The sequence below is a fragment of the Plectropomus leopardus genome, chromosome 14 (genome assembly GCF_026936395.1).
Source record: "Plectropomus leopardus strain MGB_pleo_1.0 chromosome 14, ASM2693639v1, whole genome shotgun sequence".
Classification (NCBI taxonomy): Eukaryota; Metazoa; Chordata; class Actinopteri; order Perciformes; family Serranidae; genus Plectropomus; species Plectropomus leopardus.
In genome coordinates this window covers 6,215,362-6,241,205 of record NC_142189.1, presented here as the reverse complement: position 1 = coordinate 6,241,205, position 25,844 = coordinate 6,215,362, and the positions used below count along the sequence as shown (strand labels likewise).

Sequence of the window (25,844 nt, the reverse complement as noted above, 5' to 3'; positions counted from 1 at the left end):
ACTTGGCTTGCGGTGCTCAAGTCACCCAAAAAGAAAGTGCAGTTTGGTAGAGGGAAAATAGTTCCTACATGCACTTTGAGCTGCTATGTAGTTCCATTAATTGGAGAGAGCGCAGACATCTCTACGGCCAATATCGCAAACACTCTCACACCAAATCAATCAGACTGATATATTGTAAATAAAGTTAATATCTGTTTTTTATTTTAGAGTGAACTATTCCTTTAATGCAACAAAATATTAATCCAAAAACATCATATATAATTGTAAAACAATGAGGAACGTTGTACTGCAGAATGAGTACTTGCTTTTGATACTTTAAGTGCATTTTGCTGATAATACTTAAGTAATTTAACTTATTTATGATTTTGAACGCAAGATTTGAACTCTTAGTGTAGTATTTTTATAGTATTGCTAGTTTGACTTGAGTAAAGGATCTGAATACTTCTTCCACCACCGACCAAAAGCTCAAATGACAAATAAATACGACAGCAGGGTAGCAGTCAAGAGATGGACACAGACAAAGTGTCCTGACCTGGACAGTTTGATGTTATAAAACAAATAAACTCATATCTCATATCTCACGTTCTTGTCTTCTCATATCTATTCAGTCACCACAGGACTGAAAGCTAAGCTGATGTCGACGCTCTCTCTGCTTTCACCATCAGCATCAGGACTATCTCACTGCTATCAGGGGACAAAAGCGAAGCCCTTTGGTTGCGTCGTCATCGCGCGGCAAGTTTATCTATCCATGTTGCATCACTGCTCAGCATTCACATGTACTGCTCACAGCCAACAAAGGGCCGCTCCTCTGAGAACAGAGCGAGCTGCAGAGAGTAACGCTGCTTTCTCCCACAGAGTGAATCACAAATCTTCGGACAGAGAATTGCTCTAGCATTCTCCTCCTCTCTCAAACAGCTGACAGACTTGCACAGTGGGTTTTGGTGGCAGATAGCCAATCTTGACTCCTTCTTTCTGTGAGATGAGTTAAGCCGCGAGTTACTTTGAGAATTTGGGGGAGAAAAAAAATCACTTTTATCTCTCCGAATGGGAGAGACATCAGATTCCTTTCCAGAAGACATATCTAATTTCCAAATGGTTAGAGACCCTATGGACCATCTCACTGCAAACACAGTGCAACAGCCGAAGAAACTTGTAATTTAATCTAATAACTGATTTAGAGTTTCAGAGATTTTGCAAGAAAAAATGCCAAACATTTAATGGACTGGAGTTCTAAAATAAGTGGATTTAATGTTTTTCTTTGCTGTATATTGTAATAGATTTAATATATTTATGTCTGGACTGTTGGCGGGATAAAACAAGAAATATGAACATGTCATTTTAGCCTGTGGGACAATAAATGGGCATTTTTTTTGTACAAACCAAAACAGCTAGGGAAAATAATCTGCAAATTATGTGGCAGCATCATATCGTTACACAGATGCCAAATATTAATATTTTATCATAAATATTACTAATATAACACATACAAATTAAACTTTTGTTAACCTCCTAGAATAATATAATGGTTTGCTTTTTCAGTCTGATAGATACATATTTCAGTGATAATAAAGACTGTAGTTAGATGAACAGACTTAACACTTGATCATATCAGATAATAAAGATGTTGACAACGTTTTCTTGTCTGGACATAATTTGTAGTTAAAAGAAATGTAAAAAAAAAAAAAAAAAAAAGCAATTTTGCAAAATATCTAACTGTTTAAAATTGCAAACATTTTGTGTTGTGATTAAAGTAACGGGATAATGTAGAATCATGGGGCTGCTGGTGATTCCTATCACTTAATAAAAGCCATTTTCCCCTATTTTTTGACTACTCCACTATTATGTACAAGCCAAAACAATTAGGGAAAATAACTGGCAGATTTCTCAAAAATGAAAATAATAAGTTGCATAATGATTGATCTTACATAACATACAAGCATGGCTGGTCAATATATTAATTATATGGATATCATGATATGAGACGAGATCCTGTCTTAGATTTGGTGAAAAGTAAAATGTTGTAATTTTCTGACCTAACCAGGCTCTTCTAGCTGTTTGATTATTTGCCTTTATCAGCCCATTACTGATGGCTTTGTATTAAAAATCTCACTGTGTAAGTATTTTGGGAAATTACTAAGAGTCAACCCCACAATATTGTCGCAGTATAGATATGGAGGTATTTGTTAAAAAAATACCATGATATTTGATTTTCTCCAGCCCTACATACAGGACGAAACACAAGTTGTCTGCTTCTGGTTTCAGATAATAAAACAGAGGCATGCACTAATGTTTTACATACTTTATGCTGCCACATAATCCGGTTTGTGTTATTCAAGTCACAAACCTCATCACCACCCCATTAACAAAACAGTAATGACTCAACAATTATGGCTAATGAGGGCATCCAAACGTGGTTACTGCCCAATGAGAGGCATGTTTCAGTCCAATGGGCGAGCTGCTGTGGATATGAAACATCATTTTTGTAAAGGTCTGCATGTGTTAGTAGATGTTTATCTGATGAGGGGATGGCGGAGCAGAGTGGAAATCTCTGTCTCTGTGGTGCTAAGGAGAAAACTCCCATTCAGGCTATGATATCATGACCATGTAAGAGTGAATCTAGGGCACATTATCGCACTTGACAAAAATTCAGAGTGTCTTGAGACTGTGTGTGAGTCACAGTTTGTTTTTCTTATCTTCAGGGCAATCAACCTGTCTGCTGGCAGCTGTTTTTTTTAACCATATGTCTCAATTTTAACTGCGTTTTGACACATTTTTACAAACTTGCCAAACTTAACTACCCTGTTTATGCCTGTTTATATTAGCAACGATTATAATACACACGTGTGGCAATCTGCAAATGATATGTCGAATTATGTTCTTGTTGAAATCGTCATTTTAGTCCGAGTTGGGTTCATTATTTTGCTGAGTAACGTCCATCTCTTAAAGTTAACCAGGTAAGTTGTTAGCCACTTAACTAGCTAGCAAAATAACCTCTTAGCTCACTCGTTAGCGCAGAGGCAAACATTTTAAAGATAATAAAACACACTCACAGCTTATATTGTGCTATTTCTATGTCAAGTCGGGTTAGCAAGCGAGCTAAAGCCATGTAAGTGGGTCTACGGGGAGCTACGAGCCGCGGAGCTAACCGAGCTGCGTGTGCCGCATCCGAAAGGCTAGTGCCGCTTAGCTCGGCGGGCTAACACCCGGAGCACGCTAATAAAAACACACATTTTTCCAGCCTACCTGCTGAGACCCAGAGGATGTCCCGGTAAAGCCGTCAGCCTGTGAACCACGGACCGTGCAGTGCCGAAATAATTCAAATTCCACAGAAAGTGTCGGACAGACGCTCGCAGTCCAATCGCTTCAGCCACCGCCGCTGAATGGCTGCTACTCGGAGACTCAACCAAACTTCCTCCTTAGCAACGGACCGCCCCCGCGCGACCCCATTGGCCGGCGCGTGCAGATTGGAGGTGATCGATAGACGGCAGCGCAGCCCGGATCAAACCTATCAAACTGGACTTTTTACTGCATGTTTGAAACCAGTATCACTGCGAAGGAAACATTAGCTGCTGCAAGTTTTTCAAACTTAAACAAATAAGTGTGACCCAGTGCACTGGAATAAAGGGCTCTGCTGTGACCTACTGATGTGAGTTTCAAAACAACTTATAAATGAGTTTCTTATAAGGCTGTCCTATTTTGAAAGTGGGACAAATGTCAATTGGAAGATGTCTGGATGTCTGTCGGTCCTGCCTACATTAAAAGTGCGTAGATGTAATCTCATTCAAATAAATGAAGTCAAATAATTCATATTCGCCTCTGTTAGATATTAACATGTTAAAACCCTGATCAACATCAGTTTTTTGTTTTCACAAGCATTTAAGTAAAAGATCTTAACACTATTTCCTATTCTCTTAACCTTTTGAAACCTGAGCAAATTAGCTTGACTCTTGTCAAGAACATAAGAAGGCACTGAGTAACTTTAAATGAAATAAAGTTACAAGAACATAACCTAAAATGCACAACAAAAGAAAAGAAAAAAACAAAACCAAACAAGGAAGTGACCTGAAACGAAGCTCTAACATATCTATATGTTATTGTAATGTAATTTAAAAAAAAAAAAAAAAAAAAACATGATAAAGATACCCATTAATACCGTTTTTTGGAGGATTTTACTAGGTTTTTTTTGTTTTGTTTTGTTTATTTTTCATTCATTTTCTCTCTCTCTCTTTTCGGGTAGTTTTTACTATTTTTTAGAAATTTACAAGACCTTTCTTGCCAAGTTGCATATAGCCTCCTTTCCATGTTTTCAAAAACAAGCAGATCAATCTACTTGTGTTTTAAACTTTTAAAGTCCTACATTCAAAAGTATAATAATAGAAATACTATCAGCTATATGTATGTCAAGTATCGTTAGAAAGTGCTCATGCTGAAAAAATGCTCCCCAATGAGTGTTCTATATACTATCACAAAAGTTTTATAGAAATTGTTATTATACACTGAAAATATCATATTTCTTTTGGGTTGAGCTAATTTTATTGGTAGTTTTAATAAATAACAATACATAAGTTGATCTTTGTATGTAAACATCTGAATGCACACAGGAACTTGAAGCTAAAAAGCTGAAATTAACTATTAAAAGTACAATATTGTCCACTGAGATGCATTGAAGCAGAGCTATAATGTAACATAACATTGCATTGTATTTGACACATTTCAACACTGGTGTCCAGCTCCTGTGAAGCACCTGATCCATCCTTCATTATATTCTCTATCTGGCTGTTATGCAAATATGTGTCCAGTCAGTGAGGGATCTGTTGAAACCACAGTTTAAAGGAACACTTGGATAACACAGCAGTCTAAATGCATTTCCTCTTTTTACATGAGTTTATTGAAAGTGCTCTTCTTGCCAAGTCAAGTCTGTATTCAGAATCTGGTCTGATTTTGTGATTGTCATTTAGTCTTTTTTTCCAACCACCACCCTCTCTCCTCCCCGATGATGAAACCTCGGCCTCCTTAAAAAGGCCACAAGTTTATCAGCATTAACTCACATTCCTCACATAGCTGTGGAGCTACTAAGCTGCAGCGTGGAGGGTTACAAAACCAACGAAGAAAAAAAAACTAACAAAGTTGTCAATCCGGTTATGCTGACAGATGTCTTGCCAGTGTTTCTCTGCAGCCGCGCGCACACACACACACACACACACACACACACACACACACACACTCATATATTTTCTCTATCTTCTTTTTACAGCCACTCTCTTTTTATCCTCAACTATCTTAAATCCAATCTTCTTTATGACTCTTTTTTTTTACAACAAGCCGTCATTCATCAACCTGTCAAGGTCAGAGTCACAAATGTCGCTGGAGAGTCTCTCAGACATCTGTGAGGATGTTCTGCCTCCTTGTGGTCATTTCATGTAAATTCAACAACAAGTTTTGTGTGACAGGCCGAATGAGCTGTTTGCACCTGGAGAAAATTAGATATACAAGGAGTGTTTAGAATTTTTATTAATATATGATATTCACATTTAATATAGTGTGTAAAAGTGCTTTGGCACCTCATTTTGTTGCTTAATATTCACATTGAACTCTGTGGGTTGCAGGCTTTTTAAAATGTATTTGTATTTGTAGTCATTATTACCATTATCTATTTATTTACAAGTAAATTCTGATGTTCAGTACATACATTGTATTTTTTTCCTTTGTCATGAAGATTCAATAAATATATTATCAAATTAAACAAAAAGACTGCTGAAGCTTTTCAGCGTTTTCCTGCCATGAGTTGAAGTGAAGGACAGGTGGAGAGTTTAAGCTGTGGAGAGCACAAAATGAAAAATCAGTAAACAAACCAGAGTTTGTGCCACATTTCATAGCAAATGATATGACTGATGAAATACATGAATATTTGACCCAAAGGTTTAGCCCCACAAAATAACCTACTGACACACCAAGCATTACAAATGCAAAGCTAAAATATTTTAAAATTGCTTTATTACAGGTTTGAAATATTTGCTAAATAAATGTCTCAGAGTGGATGCACTTTTAAAAAAGTTGTCGCCAATGTTTGTAATAAATTGGGATTTCAGGACATTTGTATTGGAAAAAATGAGACCTTTATCATAACTGTCTTTGTTTTTTAAAATTATGAAATTAGTGTTTGATACTCAGATGACGTTTTACTTTTCAAGGCACTTCTCGCTTCAACATCAGATGATCAGAATGAAACTGATTATTAGAGTTTTGCATTTTGCATCATTTTTTTTTTAAATTAACATTTTAATTATTGTTTTCAGTTTAGTTTAGTATCAGTTCCAGGGTGGTAATTATTTTGGTTGTTTTGTTTATATAATATGGTAGGTATTTATCAGGGGCAAGATTTAAAAAGTTCAAAAAAGGTATTAAAATACAAATACAACTCCTTATGAAGGCAAAAGTCTTGTAACATAACAGTCTGCATAAACTCATGCACCAGTGGCTCCTCATGCTTGTCGTGTTGGCAAATTTAACCAAATTTAGACTAAAATTTAAGACATTTCCTGAATATTTTTATTTTATTGTAGTTAATTGTACATGTACAGTATCATTTTTTGTAAAGTCAAGGTTTCAAAAAAAGTTAAATAAAATGTTTTTTCCACATTTAGTTTTTGTTTTCAGCTTAGTTGTATTTAAGTATAATAATCTTGATTCCAAATTGTTCTATGAATAATTAAAGCAATAGTTCCTTTGTTACCACATTTTATTTTTCAAACAACATATAGATTACTTGACACAAAAACAGGCCATTATCTGCTTCAAATATTTACATAAAACTTTGTATAGAGACAGAAAAAAACATTCTTTGGGTCTGACCATGCAAAACAATAAATAATGTTCCTGACAGTGCTTTGCATGGTGCTTTCAAGACTGTGGTGCTGCAGTAAAATAAAAAAAAGCTCAAATCTTAGTTGGCTATACATAAACCTGCCAGGTCCACACAGTCATCAGACATGCCTCAACCTAAGACTAGGCGACAAGACAAGCAGTGACTTTGACTCAGAGCAGCTGCGGTCCACCTGCGTTGAGGCGATCCGCACTACTCTGATTTGAAGGAAATTGTTGACCAGGATAGATACAGAAATGAAAAAGTGAGATGTGCAACAGTTTTCAGTGAAAAGCTTAGATTACGTAGAAGAACTGCAGCATCCTCGGAGGATGGAGCACTGTACACGAAAAGACCTCCGATGTTTCGCTCAACAAGGCCTTAAAATGTTTTCTCTCGCCGCCAGGGAGCAGGAGCTTGAAGTTGACATCACAAAAGTACAGTTCTCACTCCTTTCACCCCTCAGCAAGGCGACAGACAGTGTGCAGACAAGTTCCCCATGAGTCCTTCTGCAGGCCGGGTCCAGAATCTGCGCCTCCCTCTCCCTCGTCCCCGTCCACCGTGGCTCAGGTGATAATTTGCGGCTCCCAGGACTGGCTGGCCATCTGGGCGCGACACTGTGTGATGACCGGAGGGCCCGCCGGGGCCTGACTGTCCAGGCAGAGGCCGCTGACCATGTGCTGCAGAGCCGTGCCCTTAGGCTTCCACTTCTGCAGAAAACAAAAGATGGAAAAACCTGAATCCGTCTCTGTCAGTTAGTGTGACAGAGAGCGCAGACGACCTGCTCTGCCTCGTATTATTCGCTGATCATAAATGATGATGTATCAGCACACCAGGTTCATGTTAGTCGTGAGTAATGGACTGAGTCAGACCTGGATAACAGTAATCACATGAATGACTGACTTGCTGCACTCAGTGGAAAAAACATAGTAGAGCCAGCTGCACTCAAAGCAGCCTGAAGAAACAATTAGCTGTCACAGGTAAGATAACGATTTGTTACTAAGTTTAACTATTTGACACATTTTACATGCTTCATGTATATGGCATACATTTTGGCTAGATTGTGTGTTTTTGTTTAACCTTGGACGTTCCAGCTCAGCTCCTACAATAAGTCTAAATCACACTGCATAAACAAAATTGTAACATTCATACTGTTAAAATGCACCATTGAAACTCATTCAAACTGCAATTTTTAATCCCACAACCATCAAAGCATAAACACATGCATTTTATTATATCTGGGCGTCGTTCTTGGCTTTTGCTTTGGAATTTGTCATGACAAAAACCTGGTGTTTAAAGTGTTAAAATTCTGGAAATTAATGAATAATTGATATTCATGATTAACTCAAGTAGAAAATAATATTAACGTACAATAGTTTATCATTTTGAAAAGCACATTTTGTGCGCAGAGCGATACGAGTGTGTTTGTAATATTAAAGTGGACCATAAGGGTTAACCATGGTGGAATATAACTCAGTACATTTATTCGAGCACTGTACAGTTAAGTAGAAATCTGCAGTACTTGACTTTTCCATTGTGTTCTCTTTATCTCTAAAACTACATCTCAAAGAAAAATATTCAACTTTTTACTCCTCAAACATTTATTCAGGCCATCTGGTTGCAAACTCTGTAATGGAAACAATCCCTGCGTTCCAATACCCGTACTACCATACTATTTAGTATGCCAGAAAAGATTTAGTATGTCCCAATACGAAGTATGTGAAATGCAGAATGCCAAAAAAAAACAAGCTGTCCGACTACATCCGGCCTCCGACTACATAGGTCACATACGTCACGGTGTGTCGCGGGAATATAAACAAAGCCCAGAGCACAAACATTTGACAGCTCACTGATGGATGACAGTTGGTTTGATGAAATGACAGACACCACAATAACAGATGACAGCGCATTCAAGTGTAAGTACTAATAATGTTTTGCGACTCGCGTGTACAATTAATATCTTAATATACTATCACTGCACGAAGCTAAATGGATAAATGAGTGAAAAAATGTCAACCAATATTTGAACGAATGCTACCTTAGAATGGCTTAGTATATCCTAATTGTATGCATACTGCATGCAACAGTATGTACTTTGCAAGGGCAGCTGCAGTATGTAATAAGAGTAAAAAGAAAAAGTATGCAATTCAGAATGCAGCAAATGGTTTTTTGCTTTTTTAAAACAAATTTTTGTCTTCATTTGATAGGACAGTTTAAGCATGAAAGGAGAGAGAGGGGGTGACAAAGGGCTGCAGGTTGCAAGCTGCAGTTGCTGCGACAAGATCCCTGTCTCAGTTTGGGGGTCACATGCTTAACCAGGTGAGCTACTGGGCGCTTCAGAGAAACTGTTTCTGATTTCCATCAAGTAACGAGTCGCCGGATTCCTTTGATCCTCCATAAAGCTGATAGTCTTTTCGACAGAGGCTCCCCAGGGTCGAGTCACTGTTCATAAAAGTGCCGTAGCAAGTTCGACAAGAAACTTGAGACTGAAGTAAAGAGAGACAGTGCGCTCTCCACAAACAGGCTGTCCATAAATCACCAGCTATAATGAGTGATTCCTTTATTAACTCCCTGATCAGAGCTCAACTAAAGGCAGCAGCAGAGAGTGAGAGCGCCAAGTGCAGATTCCTGGAGCCATATGGAGGCTTATCAAAGCATGGAGGTGAATGAGAGGTTAATCTTAAAATCCTACAGAAGGGAGAGTGCGTCTGTGTATACGTGTGTGTGTCACATACTGTAAACATGTGCTGTTATGTGTGTGAGCTGTGCCTAAAAGTGTGTGCAACAAAAATGAGGAATAAATTAAATATGAGAGTGAAAATGTTACAGGAGTACTTCACCCCAAAATCAAAAACACTGATTTTTCCTTTTACCTGTAGGGCTGTTTATCAGTCTAGATCGTTTTGATGTGAGTTGCCAAATGCTGTCGATATCGGCTGTCAGGGTTGGGTACCGTTCACGTTTGAACCAATACCAGTAGCAGTACCTGGAATATGGCTCCAGTGCCCAGCTGTTTGGGTACTGGAGTACTTTTTTCAGTACTTTTTCTCTCTGTAGTAACAAATATTTGATTTTTGAACAGGCTGTAGTGATGTAGTCTCCCTCTCTCCCTCTCTCTCTCCTACAGAGTCAAAAGGTGATTTTGCCTCTCTGCTCTTATCTAATCACAGGCAGGGTGAAGTCCGTCTATCTGCGTGTGTGTGTGTGTATGTGTCACAACTGACAAATATGTGGGATAAGTATATAGTTTTAAAAAACTCAAATACAAAACAACATAGACCAGAAATCAAGAGTACATATTTTTCCTCTTGCTTGTAGTGCTGTTTATTTGTCTCGATTTATTTATTTATTTATTTTTTTAGGTGTGTGTTGCAGAGTGTTGGAGCCAATGACCGTAGAGATGTCAAAACTATTGCTGCAGCAATAGTTTTGACATCTCTGCGGTCATTTTTCCTCTCACTACAAGCGAGAGGAAAAATATGTACTCTTGATTTTGGGATGATCTGTCCCTTTAAGTTTAGTGACAATGATTCGAACATTAGGTGTTTTTTTTGACAATGATAAAGACACAAGTGTTTTTTTTGTAGTATGCACAGTTTTATAGTTTTTATAATTTTATGGCTTACAGTTTTTAGAGTTTTCACAGTTATTTATTCTCTGTATGTGTGTCCATCTCCTTAATTTATATGAGGAGCAATTTTCTTCATAAGATGTGTTTAACATTTCCCTCCTTGGTTGCGCAATTTTCCTCTTTTTAATTGTTTATCTATCCTTCCTTTTATCTACACTGTCGATGTGTATATTGTCTGTCTTGTTGGTTTATGTTTTATTATGTATTTTGCAGCTGCACACAGCACATGTTATCTTATGGACGCAAGGTTCAACTGTTGACCAAGTTTTCTGTTTCTTGAAATACGGCTAATTCATGCCAAAGAATTTCAAAGTATTTCACTACATTTATCCTCATTGGACAGACTTCTAACACACTGTTTAGACCGGCATCGGGGCATCATCTTCTCAGTCAAACCCAAACTAATGAAATTCTTTCAGGATTAGTTAAAGAATTTCTATGTGCAAAAAACCTGAAAGCTTCAATAAAACATTAATGCTGAGACGATAAAATGTTGCAAAGCTGTTCCAGACTGTTTCATGCAGCAGTGGTCGGAGAAAGCCTCTGCTATACTGCTGATGGATGACATGACTGAAAAATATCCAATACTGAATAATAAGGATCAGATAAACTCACGTCATTGTTCTTTTGGTTTTGTGTATCCATTTGAAAAACTTTTTTTTAAAAAGGAGCCATCGTCACTTGTCGTTCCAAGAGTTAATGACTTCAGTGCTCTTTCATTCAGAGAGAAGAAAGTCAAAAACACAAGTATTTTTTGTTCCTTTCTCTGGGATTAAACAGTCAGGACAAAGAGGCCAAATGTCTCCCACAGCAAGAACTGGATGCTCGTTGATGGGCAGGTCTCCAAATAACTCTCAGAGGATTGCGACGGGCCCGCAGAGAGATGAGAGGACGCCCTGGCAGAAGTCCCGCACACTCATACACATGGTTTGAGTTAATAACTCCCTCTTCGATGCTATAAATCAACCGTGCAGCCAAAGCGGGTCCACATGGGACGAGCATGTTTGACGTTCAGAAAGAAGAAAACTAGGAGGGAACAGGGTGGGGTCTGAAGTTATGGAAGCGCTTGTTCTATAAAATCAACTATTCTTCTTTAACACGAGCTACAGTAAGGCCACTCAGACGGTCTCCTGGCGTCATCATCATCGTCATCATCGTCAGCAGCAGGTGGGCTGCTCTGCATCTGTCCTGGAAACACCTCTTATCTCCAAATCTTTCAACGCAGTGAGTGGCACATGGAAGACAAATGAAGTGCTGTGTTCCAAAATGAGATAACCGTTTGGAAAAACTGAGACTTTACTGTTGACATGACTGACAGAGCAAGATTTAAGCAAATTCCATCTTCTATCGTTAACCCTTAGTTTACACAATAACTTAACACAATAAATATTGTTTGCATTTTTTTAAAATGCCACTTTTTCCTTCCATACACTAAAAGACTTTGAAAGACTTTTAAAAGCCAAAAGTCTGAGACTCTCTTTGCACGTGAAGACAATGTGAGTTTTAGTCACAGTATAAAATTTAGATTATTTTTGAGAATATTTCCCATCCTGCTTCTGGTTAAAAATATTATGCCATATTCCCTTTAAGAAACATGAACATATTGACAATTCCTTATTTGACCACAAAAACACATAACTGCAGAAACAAAAGATAAACATGTGTCGACATTATACTTCTCTATTTGGCATCAGTATAATCCTGACAGATAAATTGCAGTTGTTAAAAACTACATTTTGGATTTTGTCACCTCAACTTGCAACCAGTCTCCGCTGGTTTGTTGCTATTTTAGTGAGAGGACGAGGAAATGGGAGATGTAACACTTCAGAGATTAAGATTTCTCACTAAAATATGTGCTGGTTGTTGGATCAGATACCGAGACTGGTTCACGTTCTTGCACCTCCCTGCATATTTCTGTCTACTTGTTTTGGTGCTGGAGAGAGAGCACCAATTGATTGACAATGTTCAAATCACAGAACTTTACCATTTGTATGAGCAAAGGCTAAAAACTTAAGATAATATTACACTTGTTTGATTTTATTGTAACGTCAAAATGAGAAACGACTGACTCCACACAGCTCCAACTTAGTTTTATGACCACATGATTGAGATCACAGGAGCGTGCATCAGTCGAGATGAAACTAATAAATTTACCCTGACATTTGCAATTTGTCTGCAACAGTTGGTGTAATGCTAGCCTCCAGAAACCCCAATAACCAGCAAATGCATTACAATTTTATACACTGAGTGTAAATGAAGCTTTGTTTAATGAGGATAATCGCTGACTCTGTTTGTACTTTGTGCTCTATAAAGGCTGTTGGCACATATTTCAATATGTTTTGGGAATGTCCTCCTATTGTTGCTTTAACCTCTCTGATATATTTAAGATCAGCGTGCCCCATTTGCCAACTTTACTCATCCTAAATGATCTCTCAAAGTTGGATCTGATACCGACCAAAAAGACAGCGTTATTAGTCGGGTTTACAGCAGCGAAAAACATGGTTGCTCAGTCTCAGTAAAGCTTTGTGAAATGAATATTTTGTCAGAAGTCGGTAGTCTGGATTGTTTGGGGTTCAGGATGTGTTGGTCCCTTAAAGTGGGACAGTCATTTTATTTTGTTTCTATTTTGTCTCTATTTTGTCTTATTTCATTAGTTCTGCCTTTTAGACATTGATTGTATGTATTGTAATCACTCATTTTAAGAACAAACTGTTCATTGATATATGCTGTACAATAGATGTCAATAAAATTAAATTTTAAAAAAAGAAGTAGGTATAAGGCTAACTATAAATGTATAGTTTTCTTTTGAAAATCTGACTGTTTCCTCTTACCTGTCTGGGCTCTTTTGTATTGCAGGGCTCCATCTTGACCTTTGACCCTGCTGTGAAGGCTGAAATGGCCAGGCAGAGGTCCTGCTGCCGGAGCAGTGGCTCTATTAGTTCCCATCTCTGCAAAACACAGAAACAACTGATGACTGTGGTGGCTGCTGCGATCTCAGTGAAAACACACAGCAGACGTGTGTGAGTTCATGTGATTTTCAGAGGAACTTTTGTTTCATTTATTCTTTTAAAATGTACAAGCATCGCATTAAAACATGACTGTCCTTTACATTTGATCACTACATTTCACTGCAGTCCAACAGGTTTGTATTTTACAGTTTCCGAACCCTAAAGGTTACAACTGTAGACATTTAACCCGACTGGGTTGCAGATTTCTTCAACTATCAATCATAAAGCCACATGATTTAAAGAGATGCAGTTTGAAAGTGACAAACTTGGCTGAGTTTTCTCTCTGGAAAGGAAAGAACTGTTCCAAGGTTTTCTGACATTCAGTGAAACCACATTTCTTTCTCTGCAAAATATTTTTTTTGTATCACCGTTCATCTTTAATCTGAGTCACAAACTGCAGGCTACGAACACCTAATCACACCTGTGATATTCAGCCAACGTCATTGTGATTAATGTAAGAGTAAAACCTCAACAGTGACTAATGTTGACTAACACGACCAAACTTAAATTAAAGTTTGACATGTAGTTCATCATGTTATAATTGATCACATGTGTTTATTTGCTCTGTATCCTAGCAACAGAGGGGCTTTTTTAGTTTGGCGAAAGAGGAGGAACACTGAAGGATTGTGGCATTAACATGTTCATAAAAAAGTCATATTTCCCCAAAAAAGCCATTTATAATGCCATAAACTATGTTGATTTGTTAGAGAAAAGTGAATAAATCTTCATGCTCTACATAAGTCATATAGTTGTTAAATTGCGCAGCAAACATCCATCTAATTGTTCATTTTTGACACCACATGATCTCTATTGTTTGTGCCTCTTGCACAAACCAAGAATCTGACAGGAGATCTGCACGCTGTTTTAAAAACTCTCAGTTATCTTAATTGTGCAATGTTTTGATCCAACAGAGATCTTCATTGGGTATTTTCATCTCTGTTAGATCAAAACATTGCACAATTAAAATCACTAGGAGCTTCTCGTACAGCGTGCACATCTCCTGTCTGATTCTCGCCTTTGTTTGATTTTTTGATCCAGCACCTGTAAAAGTTTTTTAGATGTATGTACCCTCTACTCTGCTTGCCTCTGGCACATAGTCCCTGTTTCCTTTATACTTACACCTGCTTCATCAGTTCAAATCTGCACATTTTCTGCACATTTTCTCTCAATAAGTCAGACTTCAAAGGAATACTTCACCCCCTAAATGACCATTTCTATGTCAGTTACTAACCTGTCAAGTTGAATTCATGAAAAACTTCTTTGCATCCAAAAGCAGAAATTTCTTGGTAAGCTGAAGTCATAAGGCATTTAACAATGGCAAAACTATATTAAAACATCTGTTTACAAACTTTCACAAAACATGTTCAGTATAATCAACGTCTCATTTATCCAGTTGCATGCTGGTACTTCCCAAAGAGGCAGCTTTTATCGACAGGCAGAACTAGATGTGAAACTTAACAGTAATTTTACCTCGCTGAACATAAGAGCTGATTTTCCATCACTGCCTTGTAGTTTGTTTGTTTTATTGGGTTAGTCCAAACTAACCCTTTAAAACACCAAAGTCAGGTAAGTTTCAGAATAAAAAAGAAGAATTAGGTTGCTCAAATTAAGTTGGTAAAATCCAGATAAAAAAATTTAACCTAAAATTTATAAAACAGCAAAATCTGAGCTTGGACACGATAAGCAATCGCGCTTGAACGATTTGACTCATCGAATATGTCTGATGTTTGAGATTTTCTACTTCAATTTTTTTTAATTATTCAAATCAACCTCTAGAAATTGCAAATCAAGAAATTTCACATCTGCATTTCATAGAGGTGAATTCAGAACAAGTAAATTTATGAACATGGTTTTAAAAACTAGATTTTTTTTCAATGCTATTAATTCTACTGTGTTTAAATTTCAATTTTAAGTGTTCAGTGGGCGTTGAAATTCAAATACTTTTGTCTCTTTTTTGCATCAAAATGTGGAGTGTTTTTGTAAATATAAGACCCACAGTCTCCCCCTGGTGGCAGAGTCCTAACCTGCGGTTGCGGCCTGTTGGCTCCGATGCCCCTGCACTCTGCCAGGCCGAGGCCGTCCGTCCCACGAGTCTCCAGACACAAACCTCCTTGTTTAAGCACACTGGACACCGCTTCCTGTTCGGGGACCCTGAGGGAGCCATTGACAAAGACGAGAGAGGGGGGGGGGGGCAATGAAAGGTCTTTTTACGACAATAAAGAACAGATGGATTGGATTGACTGGTTTCCCTATTGAGTAATTGAATCGCACCACTAAGTAATCCGCCCTGTTACAACACGTACTTATGAAAATATACAATTTCAATCTGAGAAACCACAGTTGTCTTGAAGCCTGACACGGAGCAGTCAGAGCCAGAGAGGAGGGGGGCTGAGCTGGTGGGATACACGCTGATACCGTGCTCAGATGTTCCCATCCAAATCGGATATATTTAGATTACTGGGTCTGAACTTGGGGGTCATGACAGCCCCAAGGATTTGGGAGATTATTTCAGATTTAAAAGCTTGGGAAGAAGAATTTCTGACTGCATTTACTACGGTGTCTTTTTCTTTTCTCCAAATGTTTTTTTTCTTTTGAAATGAAATGAAGTCTGAAAATCATTTCTACCTAATTTCAGCCTCAAATAATCAATCATAACAAACACAACCACTACGAGCACTTTCAATTTGTTGGTTTTTATTGGTGGTTGAAGGGAGAATTTGGCTGTCTTTGGTGTTGAAATGATCTTAAATCTTATGACGGTCTCAGGTCAGGCATCAAATTTTAACTTGGATGTTTGAGTTTGTTTTACATTCGTTTGCTGAAGAGTTTTTCTGTGCTCACCTGAAATCTGAGTTTAAGTTGAGTTTGAACGGGATTTTGTGACATCGTTTAAAAACGAGTTGTGGTTCAACATGTAGTTTACACAAAAGTGTGATGTGGACACTTTAAGCCTCCAGCACACACGATGAGTATGGACTTTACATTAAATAAGCATATTGGCTATTTTTGTTGTTTTTTTTCTTTCTTTGTTGATGGTTGGGCCCTTTTGTTTTCTTTGTTTGTTTTGTGTTTATTTTTTTTTAACTTTTTTTACTTTTCGCCGGCTCTTATTATAACTGCTTGACGGCTATTGTTGCTTCGATATTCATTCATATTTGTAAATACTAAGGATAAAAGAAAAAAAAAGTATATTCACAGACTCTTGATTTTTCAGTGAGATATGGAAATAAATGTTATTTGGAGAAGTTTAAATTATCATTTAAATTAAACTTTTTTGTGTAAAAACTATATTAACATATCAGACACAATTAATAATTTAAAGTTTCTGTAGTTTTTAAAAAGTAGCATACATCACCAAATTTGTCCTCAGGAAAACTTTACGCCTCCATTAAACATGCTCAGGAATACAGCATGAATTAACCCGTTCAACACGATTGACAGTGATAGCAGCTCGGTTTGAGTGTCGTACCTCAGCTCAGGATACACGTTCTCCATGTACCAGCGGAAAGGTTTGCAGTTCAACTTCCGCCGCAGCGTCAGACGATCTGCAATGCTGCAATAAGAAAACACATAAGAATGTGAAGACAGAGAGCAAGGAGAGAAACGGTAAAATCGAAGTATGGAGAGAGGAGAATGTAAGACAGTATAAGAGAGAAATATTTTAAAAAGTGGGATCCTGATGCACAGAACTCAGCCGAACCTGCAGATTTAACTAATGAGGATCTTATTAATAGAGTTGAAACCAGAAATAACTTTTTTCTGCTAATATCAGAGAGGGATTTATGTTGTAATTTACGGCCACAGCAGTGAGCGCTCCCTTTTTCGGCTTTTGAGATAAAATGAATTTAGTACAAAAATGTATTAAACAATTAACATTAACTGGCAACATTTTTGTTTACTGGTTTATCATTTCAGTCACTATTTGAGTAAAATTAGCAATCATTCTTGGTTCCAGTTACTCAAATGTGGGGATTTGCTGCTTGTCTTCATCATATATTACATTAAACCGGATATTTTTGTGTGGGCTAACTGAACTTGGGCTCTGGGAAGTTACAACAGACATTTTTCACTATTTTCTGATATTTTATAGGCAAAAAATTAACCAATTAATCAAGAAAAAAATCAGGAAAAATGAAAATAACTGTCTTTAATACTAGTGCATGTAAAAAATAAAATAAAAAGATCTTGCTTTATAATAGGATTTATATGGCAACAGATAGTTTGTTATGGAAATTATAAGAACAGGTAGAAGACTTATTTTATTGATCGGCTCACTGAAATGGTAAAGAATGTGTATAAAACTTGGTATCTACAATAGATACACGAGAAAAGTTTATCTGTATAGTACCTTTCACAGACACCTGTCACTATTCACAAACAAAATGAAATAATAACAAATTAATCAAAATTAAAAAACAGATAAAATACACAGTGAGAGCAGATAAAAACACAGGATTAAAACATAAAACATGATATGCTACCCACATATCTGTCTGAACAGGAAAAACACTGGACTGTATGATGAGAGAAGAAGGTGACAGCATAAATGACAAACCTGCCAAAGGCCTTGCCCTGGGCCGACGGCCTTGCAGAGTAATAGTACTGTTTATATTCGTCCATCCACACCTCAGCAGCCCGCCGGGTGTTCCTGCACGGACACAGACACACGACAGCTGCTGAGACGCAGTAATGACAGTGCTGCTGGCATTCATGCAGGCAGCTCTAATGACAGTGTCACACACAGGAGCCTTCAGACACCAAAAAAAATCCCCAAATCTCCAACAGGAATGTCATTCTCCTTAAATTTTAGGTGTATTTGCAGGTGACGACAAACAGGCAGATGAGACAATTTGGTGTGTTTCGGAACAATCTGACTTGCAGCAGTATACTTTAGATATTTATACAAAATAAAGCAGCCTAAGTTGATATTTGTACAGTTTACTGGTGGTAAATATTGCCAGGAGCTAATAATAATCCTGAGGTTACTTTTTTGCAACATTTTTAATCTAACTATATTGTTGGTAACCAGTCAGAAAACAAAACTGAAAAGAAATACTTCAACCCCCTAAAATGATCATTTGTACATGAATGACTCACCCAGTGTTACCTTTGTTTTTCTTGCATGTCTCCATGGTGAACAAATAATCCAAAAACAGAGAAAATTCTTGATGAACTGAAGTCAAAGGGCCAAAACTACATCAAAACAGCCGTTTATAAACTCTCACACAACTCCTGAAGTATAATCCAAGTCTCATTTATCAAAGTTGTATGTTTAATACAAACAGACAGCACTTTCTGACGGAGAACTGAACTACAAGCGAAACTTATCTATGCTCTCTTCAGAGCCAAATTCCATTGATAAAAACAGTCATTTTACTTTGCTGATTGCCGGAGCTGCTGGCCACCACGGCCTTGATCAGTTAGTTTGTTTGTGTTATTTTGTGTTTTTGGTGTTTTAAAGGTTTAGTTCAGATTCACCAAAGTCACACAATAACACAAATAAACTGACAAATCAATGCAGATGTGGAGCAGCAGCTCCCGTGTTCAGTGAGGTAAAATTACTGTTTTTGTAAATGGAGTCTGGCTTTGAAGAAATCATGGATAGTTTAAGTTTAAATACTGAGGTATTTAAACTGAATGTGTTGAGGAAGAGCTGAGTATATGAGTGGATAAATGAGACTTGGATTACACTGAACAAGTTTTGTGAGATTTTGTTAATAGATGTGTTGATATAGTTTTGCTGTTTGACATAGTTTTTGGATTCTTCATTCACCATGGATGCATTAGTACTTTCTAATTTCCTTCACAAATTTATTGCAACATGGGATGGGTAGTTGCGCACAGACGATAATTTGAGGGGGTAAAAGTATTCCTTTACTGTTTTTTCTTTGTATTTCACTCTGGTTGCTTACTAAGTTAAAAAAAAACAAAAAAAACAAACGGACCTTAAAGACACTCTTAGGGCGTGACCTGACACAGATGTACTGCTGAATGCTGACAGATGGTTTACACGTCAGTATACTGTTTTGGCCGGTGTGACAGCGAGTGATGAGGAAAAGGAAACTTTAAATTACAGCAAAAATAGCCTATAAGGTTATATAATTATACTGCAGTTTTTGTTGCTGAATCATATTGTTTCTTTGCAGGTAGCTCAGGCCCAAGACTTTAAAATCTCTGAATTCATCCAGAGGAAGCTGGATGAATGTCTGTAAGAAGAACAATTTCAAGATGAGCATTAAGTCGTTAAATATTTTCTTTTACCTGAAGTCTGGCTGAAGATGTTCTGCAAACTTGTTCAAAGTTCAGTTACTCATCTTTCACTGCTGCTTGAGTCAAAACGTGTGAAAAGTTTGTCTGATGAAGCCGTTAACTTCACACTGAATCATGTGACACTTTGGATTTTGACTGCTGACTGAAAGAATGACGGTCTCAGCAGTTGGTCAGTTGTTTTGCGGTTTTATAATAACGCTGTGCAGCAGACAGGGCGTCAAGTTTCGAATCAAACCACTCACTTGATGTAGGTGAGAGCATTGCCCTCTGGGAAGTCGTACGGGTGCCGTTTTCTGAATACGTGACCCACGCGGCTGCAGGGAAGAATCTCCAGGCTTCCTCCGCACATCCACACCCGGAAAGAAAGCTCTGCAGTGGGACAGACACAGAGGACGAGGTCAGGCATGTAGGTAGATCTCCGTCTGTCTGATCTGTATCATCTTGATTTTGGGCAGGCTGTGTTTACCTGCTACATCTTTAACGCAGCAGATGGCTGTAAGCTGTAAATCAGCAGTATGAAAGCTTTTGTAGCGGATAATTTAATGCTCTGCTGCCTTGCAAATTCCAAGGACACAATTGTTATTTCGGAGAGCGGACTGCTGGGCCTCTGCAGCACCCAGAAGCATCTGCAGTGGTCCAGAGCCAACACGGCTACATAAATGAAGTTGAAGACATTGAAATGTCCACTTTGATCACTTTACTTTGACTTTTTTTCATCATTGTTTGCATGTATTGTTACATGTAATTGAAAACAAACATTTTCTTTATTCCTTTTTGTTCCAAAGTAGTGATATTAATTCAAATTAACACAGAAAATGGAAAAACAGCATACTTGTAATTACGGAAGTAAACTAATGACTTGCATTGTTACCTGTAACCCCTCAGTGATTTTTCCTTTAAAGTCAGTGACTTGTGCGATGTATAGAGACAGCTGCATAGCGGGATTTGGTTTAATATTACAACTCAGATGGCTTTTTATTTTGTAAAGGAAGAAACTGGTTCAAGCAACAACAATTATGGAGAGATTTTATTTATGCATGCTAACACATATTGCTTGAAAAGGTTGGATTCAGTGAACCATGACGCGCTGCACTTTGATACAGACTCAGGTTTCCGCACACATCACTGCAGTGTGATACTGAATCAAATAAAAGTTAAAAAATCATCCGTAAGCTCACCAAAGTTCTCCCCTCCCCAGATGTCCATGTGAGTGTCATACTGGCCCAGGTGGTTGAACCAGCTTTTGTCCATGACGAAAATCCCACCGGCGATGACAGGAGTCCTGCAAAGAGGTGAGGAGAGGAGTCTTTTACTTCTTCTACGCTAACTGTCACTCACTCTCTCAGTCGCATAGACTTTTTTTTAACCCTTTGAACCATGAACATGTCGGCTTGATTTCTTTCTAAAATAATGTCGGGCAATGAGCATATCAGCAAGTCATTCTCAACATTTTTCAGATTAATTCCTTGTCACCTTTTACACATTTTTTGAGGTTTGTGGAACATTTCTTGCCAAGCTGCTCATTATGTTTTTCCTTCGTTTTTATAAAGGCAACCACAAACTTTTTCAGGTTTTAGAGGTTAAAATAAAATGATTGTGAAAGACGTCTGAATGCAGCACAAAGATACTGATGGTGATCTCTGTGTTTAAGGGTTAATGAAGCCAGAGGAGTTTGGAAACTTTATACAAGCCTGAAGAAGGCGTTAGAATGATAGATTTCTCTGTAAAATAAATAAATAAAAACAAGTTGAGCGTGAACGCCTGCAGTGTCTCTGTAGTCTGTTGTATAATAAGCTGCGAGAGCTTCCTGTGTGTGAACTTGTGTGTGAATTGAACATTTGTTTTGGAATAAAACACAATGTCAGATGACAAAATAAAAGCCTTAGGGTGTGTTTTTTGAAGAATACTTGCGTCATGATCAAATTTTCTGACCTTAACGTTTCGTTTTTTTTGCAAACATGCTGTGCATTCCTCAGTGTTGTGTTAAATCAGTTTACCACACCATAAAGTGGGAACTTTTAACTTTAAGGTGATGGCACTGTGGATATTTGCAGCGTAAAAGGAAGAGAAAGAGGGATGATGATGATGATTGCATGCAGACCTGATTGCCTGTGTGGGATCGCTCCTCGCCATTTTCTGCTCGATGGGAATCTGCTCCCATTTGAAGTGGAGACTCCAGTCAAATCCTAAAGAGAACGAGAGCAGAAGTGAGATGAAAAGTCCAATTGTGTGGTTAAATTTAACCACGACTTCATTTGAAATTAACCTCAAAGAAATATCCTGCTGATTTTGGTTGAAGTAACTCACATGATTTCACATTTTAAATGGGCTGCTGATGAATAAAAGTTTGATTCCCTGACTGACTTTTAGGAATTTCTATCATGAGTTTTGAATTATTGTGGCAAGAATTGTTACGTAATTTAACGAGCGCTTGTGAAACAGGGGTTTTCCTTGACTGCGGCTGTTTGTTATCAGCTGTTACTGTACATGATTTGTGTGTTATGTCCTGACCTCCTCTCAAGTCAGCTGAGGCCGCCAAGTAAGCGAAGTTGTCCAGGCTGATGACGTCGATGATGGGGCTGACCACTCGGGTATGGTCCTGCATGGGAGGAGAAAGACACACAGACACATCATCATTACACATGAGTAAACATTTTTAAACACTTTTGGGGGGAGAAATTGTTAACTAGAACTGCAATGATTAATTGAGTAACTGATTAGTTATTAATTATAGTTTTATCTATTGATCTGAGATTTTTTTAAGAAAAAAAAAGCCAAAATTCTCTGTGTACAGCCTCTTAAATCTAAATATTTCTGGTGTTTTTGCTCCTCTATGACATTAAAGCTAGTATCTTTTGGTTGTGAACAAAACAAAACATTTGAGGCCAAACAATTAATCAGTTTTATCAACCAAATAATTAATGAGAAAATAATCTACAGATTAATCAGAAATTAAAATAATCATTAGCTGTGACACTCAGTCACATTTATGCAGTAATCATTTCTATATTAACCAGGTGGTCGGTTTAAAACCTCGACAGCTTTATGTTTCTGAATAATTAAGACGGGAACTTGCTGCTCTTTTTAATAACAGATAAATTACAGAGAGGGGATTTATGGCACAGTGTTAATTACTACGAAGGTGCATGGAAACAATCTAAAGAGGTCAAAACTGTTTTATCAAGAGAAATAATGTAATTAATCCTGCAGAAAGACATTTCTGCAGGATGCAGCTTCACATTTCATCTTTGTTTTAATAAGGCAGATAAAAGATAAAGCCCAGCCTCTTAGGTCAGATGAATCACATATAAGAACATACAAGAAAATTAACCTGAAATTAGCCAAACCAAAAAAAATCTAAAAAAATAAATAAATTAAAATATATATATAGTTTTCTTGGCATTTTTTCCTTAGTTTTTTTTTTTTAATTTTGAGGTAATTTTCGTTATCTTTAACTATTGTTTTGCAGTTTGCAGAACATTTTATGTCAAGTTGCTCATTGCCTTTTTCCCCATGTTTTTGAAATAAATTAAATTTGCTCACATTTCAAAGCTTTAATAACTTGTAAAAGGTGCCTGAAAGCAGCCCAAGAAAACTGATGTCGACCGGGGTTTCAAAAGGTTAAAATAAAAAGTGACTGTACCTATTTATTTGCTGGAGTTTTTAGTTTTATGTGTATTTATATTGTTTCTCAGTGCTGGTTCTCTTTAGCACGTGTTGTGTGGTGAAAAGCACAAACTGAAACATGTTGGTCTCCCAATAAAAATGCTCTTAATATCACAAATACTTGCTGGAGTTTTGTCCTCTGCCCAGTAAATCAGTAACCCTACATTTCAGAAAACCCATTTCACAACCATGAGTGGAGCCAACAAAGAATACAATATCCTGATGTGAACATAGTCCTCTTGCTGTTTTCGCACCGGATATGACTGATAGCACATTAGAAATTCTGACCTCTTGTCAAAAGATTAAAAAAAAAAGGTGCCACAGACTGAAACTTTTTATTGAACATTTCAGACTCAGAATCTTCCGTTGGATCGAGACAAAGTTCAGCAAAGTAATTAAGTTTATCTCTGTGAGTGTCTGGGAAATAAATCAATATGTATCACTGTAATGAGTATTAAATGTCAGCTTGTGCTCTGGGGGCGATGAATTAGTCTCCTGCTGGAGTATGAGAATAAAAACAGGTTTAACGATTGATTAATTGCCTGCTCTGATAAGGAGAGATGATTACTGGTAACAGCCCACCTCCCTGTTTCCACTAAACTGGAACAGAAATCTGTTTAAATACATGTCAGCACAAAGTGGACTTTAAACCCTCTATTTATTTAGCTGTGTGCTGTTATTAGTCTTTTGTGGCATCCAGTGGTGGAATGTAACTAAATACATTTACTCATGTACTGTGCTTAAGTACAAATTCAAGGTACTTCTCCTTCACTTGAGTATTCCAAATATATGCTACTTTACACTATAATTGATAAATACTTAACTTAATTTTCAGATTAGCGTTTTTATTTTGCAGATAATAGTTATATACATTTATTCAAGTAAGATTTTGATGCACTTATTTTACTAGTAGGGGAGTATTTTGACAGTGTGGTACTGTTACTTTAACTTAAAGGAACAGTGCGTAGGAGTTAGTGTCGTTTAGCAGTAAGGACTACAGATTGCAACAAGTTGAAACTTCTCCCACATTGAATTCCTTCAATGTCCAGGAGGTTTTTACTGTGAGCCGAATTATCCGCCGAGGTGTCTTCCTCTCCAAAATAAACAGACCGAGTGATTTAAACTGGTAAAAACACTGAATAAAGCAGTTTCACATTAAAAATGTGTGTTTTTTGGATGCTGTTTGGCTTGTCGAGCAGGGCCTGCTAACTATGGTGACTAATGCAGATATGTGATGGCCCCATCTAGAGCCAGTGTTTCACAGTGCAGTGCAGCTTCATGTAGCAAATCAGTGTCTCTCCTCTGCAGTTTGGGATGTCACAGTCGTTTCAAACTAATGTGTTCACCTTTTTTCTCTGATAACTTAAGATCCAGATTTTCAGAAGGCTTTTACTGGGAGCCGAATTATCCACAGAGGTCTCTTCCTCGTCAAAACAAATGGACCAGCTGATTAAACTGGTAAAAACACTGAATAAAGCAGTTTCATGTTAAAAATCAGTGTTTTTCGAATGCTGTTTGGCTTGTCACGGAGGGGCTGCTATTTATGGTGGCTGATGCAAATATGTGAGCGGTCCTATCTAGAGCCAGTGTTTGGTTTATCCGTTCTAAGCTACTGTAGAAACATAGTGGCACAACACAGCAAACTCTGTAGACAAGAACCGGTGATTTTACACTGAAGAAAATATTTCTGACAATACACTTATTTCTCTTATTCCTACGCATTGGACCTTTCAGTTAAGGATCTAATTACTTCAACCACAGGAATATCAGAAGAACTGAATAGTAAAAAACTGTCATGAAGTTCTTACATTGTGCACAATCACTGCCAAACCTCCCCAGTCTTCCCACGGCTCATAATGGACATTACTTCATAACAAATGAAGTCCTGCTGGAGAAGTAACATGAAGCTTACAGTAAACACAGCTCAGCAGAGAACTGTTGACTGCTGATAGCACGCTGCATCTGTCCGCGAGTGTGCATGTGTGCCAACACTGCTGTTTGCCCATGAGGCATGTGTACGTGTTCGTGTAGTCCGACAGCTTAGCATCGGGACAATCCAACTGACTGTTTCCAATTAGAGCCGTCCCTCTCACTTTGCTAAGAGGTTGAACCCGAGGTGAACTTTGTGTTCATTGCACCAAAAAGTGGGGGGTTGGAGAGCGGGTGTGAAATGCCACTCTGCCAGAGAGCAATTTCAAAAGTGATGCTCTCAACAGCTTTGAGCAATAGACATTTATGAGGCTTTTAATGAGCCTCTGTGATTTGATAATGCACGAAGAGGCTTTCACTTCCAAAATGGATGTCACCGATGATCTCTCAATATCTTTTTCCCTCTTTTTGGTCTCTTTCCACGTCCAAATTTACTGCAGTGTCAGAGTGCTGTCATTGTGTCCCTCACAGCTGGCTG

General features: G+C 37.7%; 2 protein-coding genes across 4 annotated transcripts in view; both read right to left on the bottom strand.

Moving 5' to 3' along the window:
- Positions 1 to 3,400, bottom strand: part of numb (NUMB endocytic adaptor protein) — a 61,339-nt gene extending 57,939 nt beyond the window's left edge. For all 3 annotated transcript variants that reach the window (XM_042500074.2, XM_042500076.2, XM_042500075.2), the window contains exon 1: positions 3,244 to 3,400. The gene's annotated coding sequence lies outside the window, so the exon portion shown is untranslated. The remainder of the gene's footprint in view (positions 1 to 3,243) is intronic.
- A 3,321-nt stretch (positions 3,401 to 6,721) lies between these two features.
- galnt16 (UDP-N-acetyl-alpha-D-galactosamine:polypeptide N-acetylgalactosaminyltransferase 16) overlaps positions 6,722 to 25,844 on the bottom strand; it is a 51,946-nt gene continuing 32,823 nt past the window's right edge. The window contains exons 7-15 of the mRNA XM_042501228.2: positions 22,283 to 22,370; positions 21,873 to 21,957; positions 20,950 to 21,053; positions 20,014 to 20,140; positions 18,057 to 18,149; positions 16,971 to 17,054; positions 15,526 to 15,652; positions 13,325 to 13,441; positions 6,722 to 7,572 (exon numbers count right to left, since the gene is read on the bottom strand). Coding sequence (XP_042357162.1) covers positions 7,429 to 7,572; positions 13,325 to 13,441; positions 15,526 to 15,652; positions 16,971 to 17,054; positions 18,057 to 18,149; positions 20,014 to 20,140; positions 20,950 to 21,053; positions 21,873 to 21,957; positions 22,283 to 22,370 — 969 coding nt within the window. The 3' untranslated portion in view covers positions 6,722 to 7,428. The remainder of the gene's footprint in view (positions 7,573 to 13,324; positions 13,442 to 15,525; positions 15,653 to 16,970; positions 17,055 to 18,056; positions 18,150 to 20,013; positions 20,141 to 20,949; positions 21,054 to 21,872; positions 21,958 to 22,282; positions 22,371 to 25,844) is intronic.